The following is a 22315-nucleotide window of genomic DNA, read 5'->3' on the forward strand; positions in this document are numbered from 1 at the left end:
AGCCGTCCCCCTGCCGGCCAAGGTGGAGGCGGTGAAGGGGTTTCCGCGCCCCCGCACGATCAGAGGGCTGCAGGAGTTCCTGGGCATGGTGAACTTTTACCATCGGTTCCTGCCCCGTATCGCCCAGCTCCTGCGCCCCCTGCACGAAGCTCTCCGAGGTAAGCCGGGCAAAGGCGACATTACCTGGACCGAGCAGATGGACACGGCATTCACGGGCGCGAAACTCGCCTTGGCTAACGCCACCATGCTCGCGCACCCGGCGCCCGATGCACCGATCGCCCTCACCACCGATGCCTCGGACTACGCGGTGGGCGCGGTGCACGAGCAATGGGTGCGTGGAGCTTGGCAACCGCTGGCGTTCTTTAGCCAGCAGCTTAGCCCGCCCGAACGCCATTACAGTACCTTCGACCGCGAGTTGCTCGGGCTTCACTTGGCGGTCAGGCACTTCTGCCATCTGCTCGAGGGCCGTGCGTTCACTGCCTTCGTCGACCACAAGCCGCTGATCTTCGCGATGGGCAAGGTCACCGAGCCGTGGTCGGCCCGGCAGCAGCGTCACCTCTCGGCCGTGTCCGAGTACACGACGGACATCCAGCACGTCGCGGGGAAGGACAACCCGGTGGCGGATTGCCTTTCCCGGGCCGTCGCCCACGCAGTCCACCCCGGCATCGACTATGCCCGGATGGCAGCGGACCAGGCCGCTGACCCCGACGTCCAGGCCTTGCGGACCGCCGTCACGGGCCTCCGCGTCATTCGACGTTCGACGGCGCGGGCGCGGCCCTCTTGTGCGACGTCTCCCTCGGGCGTCCTCGCCCCATCGTGCCCGCGGGCTGGCAGCGCCAGGTGTTTGACGCCATCCACGGCCTGTCCCACCCGGACGCGAGGGCCTCCCAAAGGCTGATCGCCGACAAGTTCGTCTGGCATGGCCTCCGGAAGGCCGTCCGCGGCTGGGCCAGGACGTGCCTCGCGTGCCAGCGCGCCAAGGTGCACCGGCACACCCAGGCCCCATTGGCCCCGTTCACGGTGCCGGAACGCCGGTTTGACCACGTCCACGTGGACCTGGTGGGACCTCTGCCCCCCTCGCGGGGTTTCACCTACGTCCTCACCATGGTGGACCACACCACCCGGTGGCCGGAGGCCGTGCTCTTGGCGTCGACAACGGCGGCCGATGTCGCGCAGGCTTTCATCGCCACCTGGGTCGCCCGGTTCGGCGCCCCCTCAGACATCTCGTCCGACCGCGGCCCCCAGTTCACCTCGGAGCTCTAGGGGGCGGTCGCGCAGGGGCTCGGGGTCCGGCTGCACCGAACCACGGCCTACCACCCCCAGGCTAACGGCCTGTGTGAGCGATTTTACCGCTCATTGAAGGCCGCGCTTCGGGCCACCCTCTGCGACGGCGGCTGGGTCGACAGGCTCCCCTGGGTCCTGCTGGGCCTCCGGACGGCGCCCAAGGAGGACCTGCGCGCATCCGCGGCGGAGTTGGTCTTCGGGCAACCGCTGCGGGTGCCGGGCGAGTTCCTCCCCGACTCCACGGCACCATGGTCCGCGGCACAGCAGCGCTCCGCTCTGCAAGAGACCCCCCAGAGGTTCGCCCCGGTGCCAACGGCATGCCACGGGCACCCACCGACGCACGTCGCCCCGGAGCTTCGCACGGCGGAGTACGTCTTCGTCCGCCACGATGCCCACCGGACACCACTGCAGCCCCCGTACGACGGGCCTTTCCGCGTGCTGGAGACCGGGGCGAAGCACTTCACCCTGGACATCGGCGGTACTCCTGACCGCGTTTCGGTAGACCGCCTCAAGCCGGCCCACCTCGACGTGGACCATCCACCGCCAGTGGCCCGACCCCCACGTCGGGGCCGCCCCCCTGCGGGCGGACCCCGGCACCGCCCAGCCCCGCCGCCACGCCGCCCCCCGGTCCTGCACCCATCCCAGGGGCAGCCAGGGGCATCCCACCTGGCATCCCTGCACCACGGACGCCGCCGATCGCCAGGGGGCGCTTCGGCCGGGTCATTCGTCTGCCCCGCAAACTGGCCCTCCAGGTGCGCGGGAATTCTGGGGGGGCACGTGTGGCGGACACAAAAGCCCACTGGCGTGGTGACATCATTCCGCGCACCAAGTGGGCGGTGGCCACGCCCGAGGGGTAGGCGTGGCCTCATGATATACACCGGGCGCGCAGCCCGGAGCGCGCCAGTGTTACAGTGAGCTCCTGAAATAAAGACGCTTATAAGTTACCGCTTGTCCGCTTCCTCCTTGCTCGCAAGCAGCGCGCGTAACGCCGCGCTTTAATATCTTGATTCAAGAACATTTAAATAATTTTTCATGAAGCATAACTGTAATTATTTAACGGTGTACATCTTCACAGTCATGTTAATCTTACTTCAAATGCAGCACGTGTGGCACCACTCATCATGACGACATCGGCACGAGGCTTCCCCTGCAGGTAAAGCAGGTGGAGGCGAAAGTACTCTTTCTTCTCGAGGAAACAATGTGCCAAATCCGCCTCATTGTGACATTGTCGCAGGCATGGCAGGAAAACCCTGTGCCACAAACAAAGCACAATCGAATCAAAAGCTCAACATAAGAGGGAGAGAGGTAAAGAGAGAGAGAGAGAGCGAGAGAGAGAGAGGGCTAGAGAGAGAGGGTGAGAGAGAGGGCGAGAGAGAGGGTGGGAGAGAGAGGGCGAGAGAGAGAGAGGTGAGAGAAAGGGCAAGAGAGAGGGCGAGAGAGAGGGCGAGAGAGAGAGGGTGAGAGAGGGCGAGAGAGGGCGAGAGAGGGAGAGAGAGAGAGGGCGAGAGAGGGCGAGAGAGGGCGAGAGAGGGTGAGAGAGGGTGAGAGAGGGTGAGAGAGAGAGAGGGTGAGAGAGAGAGAGGGTGAGAGAGAGAGGGCGAGAGAGAGGGCGAGAGAGAGAGATAGGGCGAGAGAGAGAGGGCTAGAGAGAGAGGGCGAGAGAGAGAGAGAGCGAGAGAGGGCGAGAGAGGGAGGGAGAGAGAGAGGACGAGAGAGGGCGAGAGAGGGCATGAGAGAGAGAGAGAGAGAGAGAAAGGGCGAGAGAGAGAGAGAGAGAGCGGGGGCGAGAGAGAGAGAGAGAGAGAGAGGGTGAGAGAAAGAGAGGGTGAGAGAGAGTGAGAGAGAGAGGGCGAGAGAGAGAGGGCGAGAGAGAGAGGGCGAGACAGAGAGGGCGAGAGAGAGAGAGGGCGGGCGAGAGAGGGCGAGAGAGAGAGGGCGAGAGAGAGAGGGCGAGAGAGAGAGGGCGTGAGAGAGAGGGCGAGAGAGAGAGGGGGTGAGAGAGAGGGCGAGAGAGAGAGAGGGCGAGAGAGAGAGAGGGCGAGAGAGAGAGAGGGCGAGAGAGAGAGGGCGAGAGCGAGAGAGAGAGAGAGAGAGAGGGCGAGAGAGAGAGAGGGCGAGAGAGAGAGGGCGAGAGAGAGAGGGCGAGAGAGAGAGGGCGAGAGAGAGAGAGGGCGAGAGAGAGAGGGCGAGAGAGAGAGGGCGAGAGAGAGAGGGCGAGAGAGAGAGGGCGAGAGAGAGAGGGCGAGAGAGAGAGGGCGAGAGAGAGAGAGGGCGAGAGAGAGAGGGCGAGAGAGAGAGAGGGCGAGAGAGAGAGTGCGAGAGAGGGCGAGAGAGAGAGAGGGAGAGAGAGGGCGAGAGAGGGCGAGAGAGAGAGAGAGGGAGAGAGAGGGCGAAAGAGGGCGAGAGAGGGTGAGAGAGGGTGAGAGAGGGCGAGAGAGAGAGAGAGGGCGAGAGAGGGCGAGAGAGGACGAGAGGGCGAGAGAGAGAGGGCGAGAGAGAGAGGGCGAGAGAGAGAGGGCGAGAGAGAGAGGGCGAGAGAGAGAGGGAGTAGTCAGTCAATCGAGTCACAATGGACAAGGTAGTCTTCAATATCAGGAACAAAGAGCAAATGAGATTGTTGCAAAAGAGAAATGCACGATGACAAGAAATACCTTTGATGAAAATCAGCGAGCTGGGGCAGGTTCCGGAAAATGACCTGCTGCTTTCCACGAAGCAGTACAGGTACGTCGGCATCACTGCCCAAGAAGTGGAAGTGATGGCCGAGCAAGAATTCCAGCTCTCGCACGAATCTCTCCTCAGTGGCCAATAACCAATGCAAAACAAACCTGCAACCAAACAAAACCAGTGTTGCCCAGCAACCACAGCACTTTGTTCCGCTGCACATACTCACAAGTTGCTAAACATTTTAATGTTGTACCGGTATTGTCGTTTGTACTCCTGTGATGATAAAAGAGACAAGTTAATGGCATAATCTGAGACACACAAGAAACTCAGTGATAAAGTAAAGGGGCCTTTATATATATAATATATATTATTACATCTTCCACCGAAGGTAGACATATGTTTGTCTGTCTGTCTGTCTTTCTGTCTTTCTGTCTGTGAGCAGGATCTCTCAAAAGTTTACAGTCAAATTCAGACGAAACTTGTGGACTGGTTGGGCATGTGACAAGGCCGAATATTGTTCAGATTTTGCTGAAGATCCTGATCCTGATCCAGACTATCAGTGGGATACATAACGTAAACTGTTCAGCCTGGCGGAAGTATGCGCCACCCTGTATCGTAGTTTCTTGGCAAGTGTTACATTGGGTGGTTTGCCATTGCCTCCCCAGTGTTGCTTGTCCATGCTCTTTCCTTTTAAATGATGAACAGCAAGCAAGGAAGCAGCACGTACCATTTTAAAAGTCTTTGGGATGATTCTGACGGGGTTTAAACAACCGACCTCTCGGACAGAGCGAATGTTCTCGCTATTACACCATTGAGTTACGTATGTATATGTGCACGTGTACTCGTGCATGCACACACGTGAAACATGTCTGTCGCTGTGCTACTTTCTCTACTTGTGGTATATTCAACCGTTGCCCTCAATTAAGTCTTGGTTTATACTTTGAGATGCCCTTTAGGGTCACAGTATAGCACTTCGATCGTGATCGTGATGTCACGATGTTGCTGTGGGTTGGACAATGTATTGTCATATTATACATATATGCTCCATCTATGTACTCGACAAGCCGCACACCTTCCTAGCTGCACTCAGGGGAAGATGGATTGTCGTCTTGTGGTCATACCTCATGCACAAGGTCAGAATGCATGGTCATGCCATAAATGTTTGGGACCACTGTCCATAATCAGATGGAGTGAATTCCCTCAAAAAAGTGAACCGACATGTCATCCCATGAGGGAGTATATACCGACCTCTAGTGTCTCTGAAGTGGAATGGTAACCATGAACACCTGTAGCACACCAGCACTTCTTGCAGGGAGACTGACCAATAGGGGGTGCCCACGACACATCCACCTTGCTTGGGTACATGTTACCTTTGCAGCAAGTATTGCACAGGGTTTTGTGGTCACCAATTCAGTCACCAATTAACTTTATCTTTATCGCAAACCAAGTCGAAATCGTTGTTTACCGAAAGTAACGTTGTTTGTTATTGTTTTGTTTTATTGTTTGTTTGTTTGTTTGTTGTTGAAATCGTTGTTTCAAGGCATTGAAAGCTGTGATTTTGTTTCTCATAGGTGACGATACAAGATAAGGATCACACCTGATGACAATATTGAGAATGTTCACCTGAAATGTTTATCTTTATCTTGAGGTGCTGCTGCTTCACCAGGTACTCCCCACTCATCCAAGCCAATGTCAATAGGGACCTGTAGAGACAAATAAGAAATTGTATTCGTCCTGCTTTTCATTGGCTTACGGTATATTCGCTCCAAACTCCATTACAAAGCCCATTAGTTCAATAATTAACTAGATATTAGTGATCACCTGTGACTTACCTATATATATACAGTATATATAAAAAAAATTATATATCTTTTTTTTTGCTGCAGGGAGATATGTGATCAAGAGATCTTGACAACATCACAACCTGGTCAAACACTTGCAACATGTCTTTCAGTCCTGAGAAATCCCACACACTCACACTCATCTCACTCTCTCTCTCTCTCTCTCTCTCTCTCTCTGAAAGGATCGTACAGCAAACCCTCTCATCTACTTTCTCAACAACTGTCTCGAAGAGGTTCAGTCACTCAAACCCTTGGGTCTCACAATGAACTATGTTCTCTCTTAGGCAAACCACATTTAAAAGTTGACCTGCAAAGCCAGGCGCCGACTGGGCATCCTCCGTCATTCAAAGTCCTTCCTTGGCACACCTGAGGCCCTATCCACTGAAAAGCTATCATCTGCAGCTTTATGGAGAACTACTCCTCACATCTCTGGGCTGGCTAACCTGCTTCACATCTTGCTCAGCCTGATGTCGTGGAAACCAAGGCTTTCAACAACTGGAATCTCTCGCGATGAAGCTGAGTCTATAGGCCGATCACTTTGCCATCGCCGACAGGTCGGTGGTCTCTCTGTTTTCTTCCGCCTTATTTCTGGTCTTGCACCCTCTTCCCTCTCCGTGCTTTGCCCCCCTCACCCCCCCCCCCAAGTATCTGAAGGATGTACGCAGCCCACCAGCACCCCCCTGCCATAGTGAAACTGCCTAAATCCAGAACCACTGCTCACCTCCACTCATTTATTCCTCCCTTCGATCTCATTCTTCCCTCCGGGACTTAAAGACAGCTGTTCACCATCCTCTCAGGTCACCCCCTCCCAAAGCCATGATCTTTTCTACACCTGTTAAACTACCCCGACCCCTCCCAAAATGTTGCTTATGTATCCATCTTGTCCCTCCGTGCGTTCTCCCCTACTCTCATCAGTCATCATTACCTACATACCTTGTTTGTCCGTCTCCATCTATTTCTTCCTCTGCTCTGTTGTTGACATTTCCCATTTCTCCTGCTGTTCCGTTTATTATGTAGTATCCTGATCTCTTCTGTGTCCTAGCTCTTCCATAAGCCTAGACCACATATAAAATATAAAAAGGGCTATTTTATTGATGTTTTTCTCTGCGTGAGGACTTCTAATTATTCTACCAAGATCAATTATGTGTTAAATCGATTTTAAAACTTTGTGGAGCCTTCATTTGCTTCTTTGCTCTGTCTCTGTCTCTCCCCCCTTAACTGGAAAGACTCATGCATGCTTTCTCTCGAACATGCACGCGCACTCCCTCAACCTCCACCACCAGATGTTGCACCACCAGTTTGTGGTGGGCAGCATAAGTAGCTCAGAGCTTTGGCTTGAGTGAAATCAAGAGTGCAACTAGTAAGGGAAACATATGAAAATCTGTTAACTAAATTGTTACCAAAAATTTTCTTCACCAATATGTTTGTAAAGGTGTGTAATAACATGTGTTAAAATGTTGAAGGTCAACTCCCGTGGGAAACCCAGAAAAAAAGCTGTTGAATTCGGGTACCGAAAAATTATTTTCGAGAATTTTTATTTTTTTTAATCGGCCCTTAAGTAACTTATGAGGGGTCAAATAAGGGGTTTTCATGATTCCGAGTTGATTGTTAACATTTATATTTCACCACAGACACTCCTTTGTGGAAAAATAATTTCTAAATATATCTCATTTTCTACTTTGCAGGACATGGAGTCTAGCAATATGGATGAAGACGTTACTCCACCTGTGCTCAATTGCTTCATCTGTGCATGCTCGGATACACCAGCTGAAAGGCTCATACAGGCAACTCCAAAGGGATACTCAACTTTATTGAAACAAGCAGAAACTGTCGAAAATGTTACTGTTGTGGAACGTATGAAGGAGGCTCAAAAGGAAGGAAAACTGAGGTACCACCAGAAGTGTAAAAATGATCTGTACAACAACTTTGTTGCAACCACCAAGAAGTCAGCTCAAGCATCAAAGGCAGAGAAAGATACATCAAAGTTGAAGAGAAGACGCACTACTTGTGAGTTCAGTTCATCAACTGGCTGCAGTTCTAGAAGATCACAGTCAGTTGACCTCCTGTATAAGGATGTATGCATTCTTTGCAACCAACCAGCCCAGCTCTACAAAAATAATCCAGCACAAGCTAGAAAGAAATACAGAGTGCCAGATAATTTGACTGCAGATACACTGAAGGCAAGCTTGCTGAAGACAGCACGGAGTCGCGGGGATGACTGGGGCACTGAAGTCACTGGACGCCTGGAAGGGATCAACGACTTGGTAGCAGAAGAAACACTGTACCATTTGCGATGCAAACTTATGTTTGCGAGAGGTGACAGTTTGTCCAAGACTGATGAGGAAGGAAAAAGGAAGAGAGGACAGAGGAGTATTGATGAGGAGCGAGAGGCAGTTTTTATTGAATTCTGCGAATGGTTAGACTCAGAATTAGAGCATGGGGTAATGAACATGGACCAAGTCCATGAAAAGCTGCAGGAGGTTGATCAGTCACCAGAGAAGAGCCTTTCTTATTCAAAGCATTGGCTAAAGATAAAACTTCTAGAGAAATACGAAGACACCTTGTATTTCACAACACAGGAAAGAAGGGCAGATGTACTCTGTCTCAAAGATGGCACCGACAATATTCTGCGAGGGCATCATGCTAATCTTGACCATGGAGATGAGAAGACTCAGATCATAAAGACGGCACTCAAGTTCATATCCAATGATATTGCCTTGATTGATTTAGGTCCAAAGTCATACCCCACCACACACAGTATGACTGACATCGATAGTCAGCTGACACTTGTTCCTGCAAGCCTTCAGATGTTCTTGAGACCGATTGTCAAGACAGACGAAAGAGTTGCCGTTTGGGGGCAGAATTTTATTAAGGCCTGTCGACCTCGGTCTGGAGTATTGCCACACCAAATGGGGCTTGCCATACAACTTGATCATAGATTTGGGTCAAAATGGATGCTCAACAAGTTCCACCGGCTGGGATACACTGAGTCTTACACGGAGACACAAAACTACAAATACTGCTTCCTTAATAGTAGGAGTGGAGATGATGTTCCAGATACTTCTGGCACTCTTGACACCATTGTGGAGGAAACCGATGAACAGATCAATGATGAGGTTGCGGTTGATGCTGCGCTTGAGGAACAATCAGTGATGACAGCCAAAGTGCCAGCCAGTGAAAGTGAATTGTCAAGTAATGATCAGGTGGTCTTTATGGAGGTTGGGGAAACAAACAATGCAGTCACTCAGTTTGTTGGAGACAATATAGATTTAAACATTGTCTCTATTCACGGAAACACTCCCTTTCACTCAATGGGTTGGATCGAAGTCACCTCTCCGGCACCACCTTTGCCAGATCCACAGACAACAGCAGCTTTCCCCCGGGTGAAGTTGAAGGCACTCGACAAAGCTAAGATCCTGAGAGGAACTGAAGTAAAGATTATTCCATTTACGAACAGGAAACAGATAGGAACGAACGCGATCATGTTTCTCCCCCTCGCTGAGCTTTCCTCCTCCCTGGCTCATGATCAGCCACTCCTCACTCCAGGTGACACACTCTGGGCAGCGGGGTGGGTGATCAAAGCCAACGATCCTGAGTTCCCACACTCCAACTGGAATGGCTGGATGAAGAGAATCCATGCTAATGATGCAAAGCAGAGCACACAGATCGAGTTCCTCCCAGTTATTGAAGGAGACCCTAATGACCTCAACACCATCTTCACCACTCTGAAAGAGTGCATACGGCACGCTGGGGTCGCTATAGTGACCTTTGATCTTCCGATTTGGCTGAAGGCTGTGAATATAATAAAGCAGGCAAATCTACCCGTCATTCCAAGGTTGGGTGGTTTTCACCTGCTGAAGTCTTATCTTGGATCAATGGGTAACATCATGGAAGATTCTGGACTACTAGATGTGATCCAGTTGATCTATCCTGGAAGTACGACAGCCAACCACATCATGGATGGAGGATGTTTTGACAAGGCAATCCGTGTTCACCTCCTCATCGATGCAGCCATCTATCAACACATCATGAAACTTGCCTTCACTGAGGAGGAGCGTGGTAACATGAAGACCTTCATGGAGAAGGTGACTGATGGGAAGATGGGAGCCAGACACTCAGACCCAGTAGTGCCGGTGTTTGAGCAAAGGTTTGAAGAAACCTTCAAACGACTCGCAAAAGGAGGAAGAACACCTGCACTCTGGGTGGAGTACCACCACATGGTAGATGTGATCAAGGTCTTTATCAGAACCGAGCGACTTGCAGACCACAATGGGCATCTGTCCTGCATTGTTACCAAGATGCTTCACATCTTTGCCGCTGCAGGCCATCATCAGTATGCCAAGGGCGCACGGCTGTACTGTCAACTCATGAAGGAACTAGAAACTTTGCCTGCTTACAAAGACACCTTAGAATGTCTCACTGCCCACGGGAACCACGTTGTCCGTTACTCAAGTCATGAGTGGTCCGGCACATGGTGTGACATTTGCATTGAGCAGACATTAATGAAGGCAGCCAAGTCACAAGGTGGACTGAGCAGAGGAAGAATGAGAAACAGTTTTTCTGGCCACAAAGATCTGGCCACAAGATCTGGACTGGATCCTTCTACAGAGCATGTCTCTGAACCCCAGTGACTATGGATGGACAATAGGTGTGCATGGGTATGAGCCAGTTCCAACACTGGACCCCACGGCTCCTGAGGAGCTATTGCAGTTCACGAGCTGTAATTGTCATGGAGATTGCAGCAACCGGCGATGCAGCTGCAAGAAGAATGGGGTCACGTGCATCTCGGCCTGTGGAGTCTGTAATGGCATTACATGCAGAAACTGCAGTCATGATGTTGTTGAGTCTGAAGAAGACAGAGACAATGACTGTTGAAACTTCTGACATTGTGAATGAGAAATAACTCTTGAGTATTATATATGTATGTGAAATAAAAGCTACTTTGTGTGTAAATGTAAAAGTGAAAATATAAATGTTAACAATCAACTCAGAATCATGAAAAACCCTTATTTGACCCCTCATAAGTTACTTAAGGGCCGATTTAAAAAATAAAAATTCTCGAAAATAATTTTTCGGTACCCGAATTCAACAGCTTTTTTTCTGGGTTTCCCATGGGAGTTGAACTTCAACATTTTAACACATGTTATTACACACCTTTACAAACATATTGGTGAAGAAATTTTTTGGTAACAATTTAGTTAACAGATTTGTGAAATATCTCATAAAATGCCCTTACTAAACGCAATTAACCTTTTTAAAGTCCATCAAATAATTTAATTTGATAGATCAACTTCAACTTCTCCCGTCACTGGGAGGGTGCATACTTTCGCTTGATTTTAACATCACTGGGGACGGTTACTCTTGCTAGTCTACCATATAAGAGAGCTGTTGGTCTGTCTGTGTGTCGCCATTTTTCTCAGAAATGGCTGAAGGGATTTTCATCAAACTTTCAGAGGTTCATCAGTGAGTGCCTGGGAGTGCTTTAGGCAAAGAAAATTCTTTTTTCTGAAAAAAAAGTTCGTTTTTTTGGAGGATAAAAACAAAATCACTCGATAGTGCCTAAGCCTTTTAAAATTAATGACAGTTATATACAAGTACTCATTCGCATAAATAAATACAAAACAATCACCAGACATTTGAACACAAATAAATCAAACAATTCCGGAAGTGTACGAAGTTGGTAGTACAGCTTCTTCTTCTTCTTCTTCCTGTTCGGCATCACACTTAACTCAGAAACGTGATGAACGCCACATTCACCAGCATATATTTATCGAAAAGGTGATGAACCCCCTTCCACCCCTTCCTCCTCCTCCCCCTCCTCATCCCCTTCACCTCTTCCCCCCCCCCCATCCTCCCCACCCTCCCTTCTCCCCTCCCCACTTTCTCCCTTCCCCCCTCTCCCCCCTTCCCCTCCTCCCCCCTTCCTGCCCTATCCCCTCCCCCCATACCCCCCTATCCCCCTCTCCCCCGCCCGGCAACGCCAGGTACTTCTGCTCGTATTAAATATAATAGAAAGACACACAAGCTACAACAACAAAGAAAAAACAACAACCAACAACGTCCTTCAGGTGATGAAGGCTTAAAGCTTACTCGGGACTTCTTCTGTAGAAATGCGGGAGAAGCCCAGCCTTGTCGGGATGGGGTCGTCTTGGTAGGCTTGGTACGTACAAGCCAGCGCAGTGGGTGTGCGCTGTCCAATACCTCCACGTATTGACCTATCTTCAAAGCTAAGAAGTCTGAGTCAGAAGGTAGGCCTGGTGGAGTGTAGTCAGCCATGGCCGTGTAGATATCATAACTCTGAGGTATTAAAGCACAAAAAAGTAGGTCAATTTATCTGAAGCTGATCAATTTTGTGCAATTTTACAGACTGGATCAATAAACGGATTACAAGCAGGCCCAGACACACTTCTACCTGTCACGTTCATTGAACTAGCAGCTAACAAACCTCACAACACCAGTGAATAAAACTACGGGTGTGACAACACCACCATCTTGCTTCCAGCCATTAAAACATTGTACAAAGCTGAACAAGGTCGACACTTTATCTCAATGCAACAAGGGTACCAACCTCTCCCTCAGACTCTCCCTCATCAGAACCGGATGGTGTCTCAATGAGCACCGATGGAGGATGGGAGCGGACACGTCTTGGAGAGTGTGTCAGAGTTTGTTGATCATCATCACTACCATCACCCCCAGGTATCTTCAACGTCACTAAGGAGAGAAGGAGTATATCATGGGTGAGATAATCTTGGTCATGGGGGAACAGTGTTTGAAGAAATAAAGAAGCATAAAGGACTAGCGGCAGGTGACAGAAAAACTCTTCCTCTTCCATGAGCCTCAACCTTGTACAGGAAAAAAAAAACCAAGAGGAAAAAAAATGAAAACCACAAAAGATAAACCAATGTTGAGAGTCTTTGGAATACCCACATCGAGGTTCACATTGCTCTACATATATTCCAATTGATATTCCCATCAGCATCATATATCTTCCTCCTTGTGATTAGGATTCCATATTCACCTCCCTTTCCACTAACATGGACAACCTATTAAATTGCTGGTCCAACAATATTCTTAATCTTTAATTATTTCAACTGTCGCCATACCAGTTGGCTGCTGTTGTTGTTTCGTATGCAGCCTGTGGCTGCTAGTCGCATCATTTTATGGAAGCGTGGCTGGGCCAGCGATGCAGTGCCCCTGTTACCAGTAAGCTGGTACTCATTTTGCCAACCTTGGAAGGATGTCAGGCTGAGTCAACCCACCTGGTGATATTTCAACATGTATGACAGTGTCCTTCCTCGATAAACATGAACATTTTTACTTGGCATGATCTCTGACCTTTGACCCCATCATCTAATCAGTTCATCATTATACATACTTGTACCATCTTTGACTTGGATCCCTTCAGCCATTCTTAAGTTATCATGGCAACGAAAATCTATCACAGATGCACAAACAGACGGACGGACAACCGAACACAATGTCTCCGGCGACTTCGTCGGCAGAGCCATAAAAAAAGCATGTCTCTAAAAAAAGATAAAGACTCGGTCTGCCAAGGTTGAATCTCAAACTTTTAACTTATGGTCAGCTGTCTTATATCAAATAGGTCAAAAATAAATTGAAAGCATTCAAAGTTGACAGGATTACCGACTCAAACCCGTGACTGCTCAAACGACTTCCATTTCCATTTGCAGGAACATCGCTGGATAAATAGTGAATGTCGTTTAGAGAATTAATTTATTTTGTCCACAGAAATCCAGGCTAATGGAGGAACTCAACAAAAGAGGACAGCAGGTTCACAGATTGAGGGTGGATCAAACGGGAGCATGCACACAAAGACATCACACATAAGTCATGGATGAATGGCAGAAAGGAAAGGGGAGGGATGAGAGGAGAGGGAGGGAGGGGGGGGGGGGTCAATGAGGGGAATGGGTGTGTATGAGAGAAAGCACAATATAATGTGGGCAGCACTCTGGAAGGACTGGAGGTAGGGGCACAAGACAACAGATGGGGATTTGGCTCCACAGACGAGAGATTAGAGAGATGAAGGAATAGAGGTGAGCATTCAGGTAATTATTGGGGAGGGTAACCAGGTGTGTAATTATAGAAGAAAGCGTGTAACCTGGGCCGCCCAGGGGAGGACAGACGGATAAAGAGGGCAGGAAGAGTCACACAGATGTAAGTGATTGAAAACTGAAATGAAATATTAAAAAAAAAAACCCCCATTAAATCAAACAATCAATTCAATTAAAGGAAAATCTCAAAGCACTTCGCAAAGAAATATTAAAAAGGAATAATAAAAATCAAGAAAAAGCACCTGTAAAAAGGTGAGATTTCAAGTGATGTTTAAAAACCATAATGGTCGGTTGAAGCTGTTGGAATATTAACCATATACCATATGTTATTAACCATATGAATATTAACCATATATTAACCATACGTGAGATCCATAGTTGAGAGCATTTCCATGAAGAACGCTCGATTTCCAAAGGTCTACATCCTCGTCATGTCTCTTTCAGGACAAGGTAAGAGATCATTTGATGTTTCCACTCTTCCATGAACCTCGACATTGTATCAAAAAAATGGAAGTCTTGAGGAGCATTCCACGGTGGATGCAATACAGTATATTGGAATATTAGAAATCCCAAATACATATCCATCATTTTCCACAATCCTTTCAAGTTATCACTTGCATCTCTTTATCAGATGGATCCTGGAAACAAAAGGCTTTCCAAGTGAGATTTCAAGCAATTATTTTATTTATAAAGAATATCCTGACAGCGATGAGCGAGGTAGATCTATCAAAGCCATATTTGAGGACAGCTATAGATTAGTGGTAAAAACCTCATTCAGGTTGAGAAGGATATTCTCTCATTCCCAAATCCTTCAAATTTTTTAGTGGCGACTAACTTCAGCTGCTAACTACAAAGGGAGCTGTCCCCATGACTAACTGGATGGCATTTATCAGATTTGAGGCACAACAAAAGAATGACGATAACCATGACAGGAAGGAATGGGAAGCATTTAGCATCGGAAATTTAGGAGAGCATCAGGATGTCTACCTTGTGCCAGGTATCCTTCTCACAGGTGTTTTGAATCATTAACAGCTATCTGCATCGACAAGGATTCATTGGGATTAGACACGGATATTACTATCCCTCACCTGGGCTCGCTTGGGCGGCCTCTGAAAATGGCACAGCGTGCAAAGTGCAAACAGTTGCCCCATATTCATACTTCCTGAATGTTTCAGCAATTTTAATAGATTGGCATTTCTAAGAAAGAGCTGAAGCTGACTTTGAATTTTTTAAATGTTAAACCAGACTCGGTGGTGTAATGGATGGAACGTCCTCTCTGAGTCCGGGAGGTCGGCGGTTCAAAACCCAGTCAGGTCATACCAAATACTTTAAAACAACTGGAACGTGCTGCTTCCTTGCTGCACGTACAACATTTAAATGGATATAAGAGCACAGACAATCACCACAGGTTGGCATCCATGAGGAAGAGAAAATTCCAGAAAGAGGGCAGTATACATGTATTTTGGGAGTTCTTCCAGGGGGGAGTTCCTGGAAGAATGCGTGCATCCTGGAGGAGGTGTGGATGGTCAGATTACCAATACAGGTCTTTCAAAGTGAGGGATGGCCTTTTGTGCACCCTGACTCGGTTCAGCTTCCCGGGGCACTTAACTACTCACACGCACTAAATCTGGTTTTTTTAAATTGTCTTTTAAACATGATTTTCATTTAAATGAAAGAGCGGAAATTTCATAATTGGTTAATCATACTTGTTCTGTTCCCGAATGCAAATCGGACTCACAGAAATATAGGAATACGAGAAATATTGGAATGTTTATGGGGGTAGATACGAGAATACAGTAGGAAAGGTAGAATTGTATAGAAATAGCATGGACCGTGTGACGTGTAGGAGCATTTCGATGTACATAAGCAGGGGAAATGAAGCTTAAGGTTGTTTTGATGTGCATCATACAGGGGATGATGCCGTGCTAATTAAAGTAGGGTTTAAGGTTAATTTCCCCTGTACGTGATACCCTCTGTGGCATCCCTAAAATTATAACAACTGCCGGCCAAGCAAAGCAGGACCCGGTCAAGTGATTCATGCTCCTTGGACACTTGTGGCAAAAGACCAGCCCAAGAGAGGTGGAGCGACCGTGGTACAGTGGGCAGGGGGACAAGGCCGGCAGGCCACGCCGCCAGAGTGACGCACTTTATGACGTAGGCGAGCTCGTCGAGGAAGAAGCTTGGGTTTTTGGTTGAAGGAGGGTGAGGAGAGTACAAGCAGCAGAAAAAGAGGACATTATGTTTTTTGAAGAGAAAGTTTTTGTTGTGGGCATGCTTCCCTTTACCAAAAAGGAGGATTTATTATCACCGAGGGATTGTGGAACTTACAGCCCAGAGAAAGAGGGCGGTCTTCCCTGCTCACCTGAATCCCGGGCACCTCCAGACGTGCGGCTTTTGGCCACCATTATCGTTCCAGCCTTCCCGTGTGTGTGGCTTCAGGCTTCGACAACTGTCGACTTTAAACAGGATGGATCCATTTTGGGGCCACAGCTAAGAGCAGGACCGTTAATTTTATTTTCTTACCTCTCCCTGTGTGCGTGTTTGTGTCCGTATGCGAGGATCCTTAAGTTAGCACTTTACCTCAGCTATATTTTCGTATTTTCATTCCACGCCTTATTTGATTATCAATCATTATTGTTGCATTTTTGTTGTCGCATTTAGGTTGGGTTTCAGAATAAACCTTTGTGTTCGTGAAGTTAAATGCTTCGTGTCTCTTCCATCTCACACGCACAATAACTGGCATAATTGGGAGGTCGCCTCGGGAGTTAAGGCTGGTTCGGTTCATCCGTCCAAGGCTGTTGTTAACTAGCTACGGACACGACAACATCAACAAACCTTCGGCCTTTCACGGGTGCATATCAGTGGTAGTTTTTGTGGTACAGACAGCAACATATCAGCTTTTTGGACGAGTTGATCAGGAAGTTCCCCAACTGTTTTGTTGTGCAGACCGTTTCTCGCAGATACGCATTTCACAGGTCGCAGGCGTACGTTTATCGTACATACTTTTGGCTTCTTTAAAGTTTATTTCATTGTTTCATTCTACAGTCCTTATCTGGGAGGCATGGACGATGTCCAGGCTGCTCCAATTTACTTTGTTAGTAGGGGGTTTCTGCGCATGCATGCTGAGCAATCTGGGGCAGATTACGTTATTTCGAAAATCGTGTATTGTGAAGACTTGCGTTTATCGTGTTTATACTTCTATTTTATTATGACCCATGTCATAGTCACCTGAACACTCATTGATCATGCAGCTGTCATACGATGGAGACATACCTTGAGAAACTTGACTTGAGACAATCTCAGAGATCTGTGAAGTGAGCCTGTGCAGGATATCTTTGGAGAGGACATACGAGCCAGATATAGAAAATTCCTTTTCTGCCTGGCCCTCTTTCTCATGTTCTTCAACATGAATTGGTTCTGTAAATGGAAAAGGCACATTTATAGCTGGATATTTCCCCAAATGAATGAGCAAACGTCACTTATGAATGACATTCTCAAACATGCAAAGGTTGAATTATTCCTGAATTAAAAATAAATAAACCTCAGCCACTTATTTTACCCATAAATCCTTGGATGTTACTAGTCCATTCTCAAATGGATTTTTTAACCTTGATTTTAAAAGAAGAAACTGCAAATTTCAATACCACTATTTCCTGAAGGTTGATGACTCAAGTTGATGCGACTTTGCATTAATGTCTTTCATCAATCTTAAGTTGATCATCTTGTTTTTGGAAGAATGGCCTTTTATATCATACATGCCTTCCTGAGCATTGTTGAGCAACATTGTTTACACCAGAAAACAAACAAGATGAAATATTACCGGCATCTGGTTCCGGTTCTGGAGATGGAACAGAAATTTCTTCGAGGAGTCTTCTACAGAGAAACAATGAGGTAGAAAATTGGAAACAATCGAAAAATATTTGTAATTTACACAGCAATGACTGAGGTCTATTATATGTATAACTAGCTGAAGAACCTGGCGTTGCTCGGGGGAATGGGAAATGGGGAGGGAGTTTGGGGGATGGGAGGGGAAGAGGAGGGGGAAGTGAAGGGGTGGGGAGGCGCAGGGTGGAAGGGAGAGGGAGGGGAGAAGGACAAATTTACCTGTGTGAAGAGTGCATTAACCTCAGCGTTGCCCAGGTAAAAAAGGAAACTTTAACACCCTCTGCCACCACCACCAGGTGGCGCTATATGGTATACATTTATATAGATAATTTTATGCCTCCACCGCCCCCTCTGACCCGCCACACCCGCTACGGCCACATAGTCTATGTTACCCCCACACAAAGTTGTATTTGTACCCCGAGTTTGGAGTTTGTAACTTAAAAGATGTGGCCGTGCATAGAACACATACAAACAGAGAGATTTTTGCCTTTTATAGGTAAAAATTATTTATACAGTGGACTGTTAGAGTATTTTTCTACAAATTAACGCAAGGGAAGCAAAGGTATTTCACAGTTAAAGAAAGTGTTTTACTTATTTATTTGTCGATCAGATACAAAATATTTCTGTTTGTCATCTTTTCCTTACCCGTGCCCCAGTTCAGGCAACCACTCAGCTTCCCCTTCAGCAGAACTGCAATACAGATGTTCAAACAATCATCATGATGTTCAAACAATCATCGGATGTTGGTATTATATTATTTTTATACTATAAATGTACCACAAAAAGTTTAGTGGAAAAAACGTTGATTCTTTAAACTAAGAATAAGAAAAAAAGCACGAAGGTAAATACTCCAACGTTTTTACCTTTGCAGGTTGAACATCAGCAGTTAAATAAAAAGTATATAAATTAAATTGGAATTTGTAAAGAACACACACAGGTACACACATTCTTTCAAACAACAGGAAAAAAACATTTTATATGGGTTTGAGATGAACACGGTGACAAAGAGAATACAAGACTTCCTTGTAGTCAGCCATTGCCAAGACATTTAAATTTACTACTACCAAGTCATGAGGAACGGCTGAAGGCAACAGGACTTTTTACAGTATTGTGAAGAAAGGCAAAAAAGAAGGTGATTATGAGGGGATATGATAAAGATGTTTAAGATAATGAAGATTATTGACAAAAAATAAGTGCAGACGAATTGTTCAGCACAATAGAACAGGGGCCGGAGGCCGAGAGTAACGAAGAGAGTTAAGATGGTAGTAATGTCGGGGTCTTTTACTCAGAGGGTACTTAATGCATGGAACGGTCTCGCTGGAAAGGTAGTGGCAGCAGAAACAGCGGACACGTTTAAATAGGAATTAGATAGGTGCCTGCATTGGGGATAGAGTAGTACATGGATGTGCCGGCATGATAGGCCCATTGGAGTCCTCATGCGTCAAAGTTTCTTGTATTTTCTTATTTCGATTGCTCTTACGATTACTATTACACATACGACGAAAACAACGACTACTACCACTATTACTAATACTACTTCTTTGATGTCCCCAATTATTCCCACGTTCTTCTGGGATGGCCAGGGAATACTTTTAGCCGAAGTCTTTCATGAAACGGTTGGCCAGGCCTGACGTTCGACTAAATGTGGCAGGAATTTGGAAGTTGGTCAGGCTGGACACACACCACCCAAGGACACACCGACTCAACATTGCCTCACCCATGCAGGTATGATGCAATCAGTTGCTCCTTGACTCTTGACAAATCCTCGGGTTTAGGCTCCATCTCGTGAACTGGAACACAGATATCGCACAAAGGACAAAGACAATCAGATTTTGTGAAAATAATATGAGAACAATGATAGAAGTCTGAAAAAGAGATCAAAAGACGCAAGATCTATAATACAAGTACCGTATATGTGAGAATGACACAAAGGTCAAACATCGGTCACATAAAATGAGAGGTTGTGAAGATGAGATTTGACAATGACAAAGAATACAGGGGTCACACAGAGGTCACACCAGGAAGCAAGATCACAAATATAATCTGTGACAATGATACATGGCCACACAGATGTAAAACACAACATGACATTGCGAAGATGTCACAATGATATAATGGTTACAAAATTATCAAACTACTTAAAATCGTGAATATAAGATGTGAGACTAAACATGAACACTGAGACTAGATTTGATTAAGCAGAGACAGGATTGCTCACTTTATGTTCACAATAATATAAGACCCGTCCCTTCGCTGACGGAAATACCAATCTTTGCTGCGATGGCTCATCTAAGGGGGAACAAAAAAAAAAGGATTCCGAGGAGATCTTGGTCTCCATGCAGGGATAACCAACAGGTGTTGGCATTTACAGTTTTGACACGCGTGTCAATGTACTCATAAAAAAGATTTAAATTGGATCACAAACACTCCTGGGAGTTGCCCGATTTATTGAAATCCGTTAATCCGTTCTCAAGTTATAACATGACAAACAGACAGCCAGACACTGCTCCTTTCATACGAGTAATATAGATTATACACCATTTCTGACACCTTCAACAATGGCCAGGCTTTGGTGGGCCCAATGGCCTCCTCCTGAGTTTAAATTACTTGTAAGAGAACTCGTATTGTTTACCAAACTCAACTTGTGTTGCACGACAACTTCAATCAGACGAATTAAAGTGACATCACACGACTTAGATATTAGTTTTTTTTCGAGATAATTTTCAGGATCACAAAGAAAACATACATGCATATATATATATACACACACACATACATATAGTTACGTTTGTGGGGGGTAGGTAAAAGCATCACATAGGAAAGGTAGGATTGTAGAATTTATAGCATGTGCCATGTGATGCATAGGAGAAATCTCGATATACTGATGTCGGAAAACTGTAACTCAAGGTTGTTTAAATGTTCTTCACATGGGGGGTGAAGCAGTGCTAATTAATGGTAGGGATTTAGGATAATTTCCCCCAGTCAGTGCTTTCCCTCTGTAATCTAACTTCCCTGCAAATGTCTGATGCTCTTCTTCTGCTACAATCGGTTCTTCTGATAATTTTCTTGTTAAAGTGGACATCCCTCTGGCCATTCTCAGAGAGCCTCCTCAAGTGCCAATGAGTCTGGCATTTCACTCAGGCTGACTGGCATGGTCTTCAGGCAGCCATAAATCATCTGGACTGGTCTCCCATCTCTATCGCCTCTGACATCAACTCGTCCTGGGAATTCTTTCAAAGTGAATTGCTCTCTCTCATGTGCAGATTTATCCCATCTCGTCTTCAGTTGTCATACCCTTCCTCCCGTCCATGGTACACGGAATCTTGTGGTTTGGCTGTTGCCCAGAAACAACTTGCCTTCGTCTCCTGGAAAGCAAATCCAACGGAAGGAAATCTCATTTCCTTTCGCAAAGCCTGAAACAAGTATGTCTCCACCCTCAGGAGAGCCAGGAAACAATATCTGTCTACACACATGACTGAACTCTCAAACCTGTCTCCCTCCTCCAAATCCTGGTGGTGTCTGGTCAAATCTGTTTCTGGTGGTTGTTCCCCTTCCATCCCTTCCCTTACATCAAATGGCTACACAGCTGACACCGCACATGAAAAAGCCGAATGCCTCAACTCTGTGTTTGCCTCAAAATCTTGTGTCCCGAAACCATCTCTCTCTGCACCCACCTTTCCCAGTCGAACGCAGCTGCTCCTGGACTCTGTGTCCTTCTCTCCTGGCAAGGTGGAGAAGTTTTTGTCAAACCTCGACTCTGATTCTGCAACTGGACCAGACTGCATCAGCCCACGGGTCCTAAAATCCTGCTCTGCCGCTCGATCTCACCCTCTCTCTGTTCTCTTCACCCTCTCTTTTGCTCAAGGTCATCTGCCATCAACTTGGAAATCAGCCAACATCACCACTTTACACAAAAAGGTGCAAAAACAGATCCTTGCAACTACAGACCAATCAGCCTACCCCCAATAATCAGCAAGGTCATGGAATCAATCATCGCTTCTGACATCAAATCCGACCTCTTCTCCAATGGCTTGATCTCGGATCATCAATTTGGATTCAGACCAGGTCATTCCATTCTGGACATGCTGCTTCTGCTGTCTCAACAATGGATGGAGGTCCTTAATGCCAACAGGAAACCAGAGCTGTCTCCCTTGACATATCACATACCTTTGATACGGTCTGGCACCTAGCTCTGCTCTCCAAACTCTCCTCCTATGGTGTCCATGGAAATCTCCACGCTTGGCTTGTGGACTTCCTCTCTGGTCGTAGTCAATGTGTGGCCTTGAATGGATTTCTCTCAACTCCCCTTCCTGTTCAGGCTGGAGATCCCCAAGGCAGTGTTCTGGGCCCTGTGCTTTTTCTGGTCTTCATCATAGATCTCTCTGACTCTCTGGAAAATCCTCTCTATCTCTTGGCTGATGACTCCACTCTCTGCCGCTCCATTCCTCATCCCTCAGATCGGCAGTCTGCAGTCTCCTCACTCTCTGCAGACCTGGACAAAATCACAGACTGGTCAAACAAGTGGAACATGTCTTTCGATCCTTACAAATCTCACACTCTCACTATGTC

At 47.0% G+C, this 22315-nt stretch overlaps 1 protein-coding gene across 1 annotated transcript in view; it reads right to left on the bottom strand.

Annotated features, from left to right (window-relative positions):
• Nucleotides 1–22315, bottom strand: part of OBSCN (obscurin, cytoskeletal calmodulin and titin-interacting RhoGEF) — a 377067-nt gene that overhangs the window by 50379 nt on the left and 304373 nt on the right. Inside the window, exons 70-78 of the mRNA XM_078780751.1 lie at nucleotides 19464–19536; nucleotides 18392–18436; nucleotides 17682–17734; nucleotides 17135–17278; nucleotides 12358–12500; nucleotides 11880–12086; nucleotides 5572–5651; nucleotides 3936–4109; nucleotides 2375–2534 (exon numbers count right to left, since the gene is read on the bottom strand). Coding sequence (XP_078636877.1) covers nucleotides 2375–2534; nucleotides 3936–4109; nucleotides 5572–5651; nucleotides 11880–12086; nucleotides 12358–12500; nucleotides 17135–17278; nucleotides 17682–17734; nucleotides 18392–18436; nucleotides 19464–19536 — 1079 coding nt within the window. The remainder of the gene's footprint in view (nucleotides 1–2374; nucleotides 2535–3935; nucleotides 4110–5571; nucleotides 5652–11879; nucleotides 12087–12357; nucleotides 12501–17134; nucleotides 17279–17681; nucleotides 17735–18391; nucleotides 18437–19463; nucleotides 19537–22315) is intronic.

Source organism: Myxine glutinosa, chromosome 6, assembly GCF_964187855.1.
Source record: "Myxine glutinosa chromosome 6, kmMyxGlut1.1, whole genome shotgun sequence".
NCBI classification, from domain to species: Eukaryota; Metazoa; Chordata; class Myxini; order Myxiniformes; family Myxinidae; genus Myxine; species Myxine glutinosa.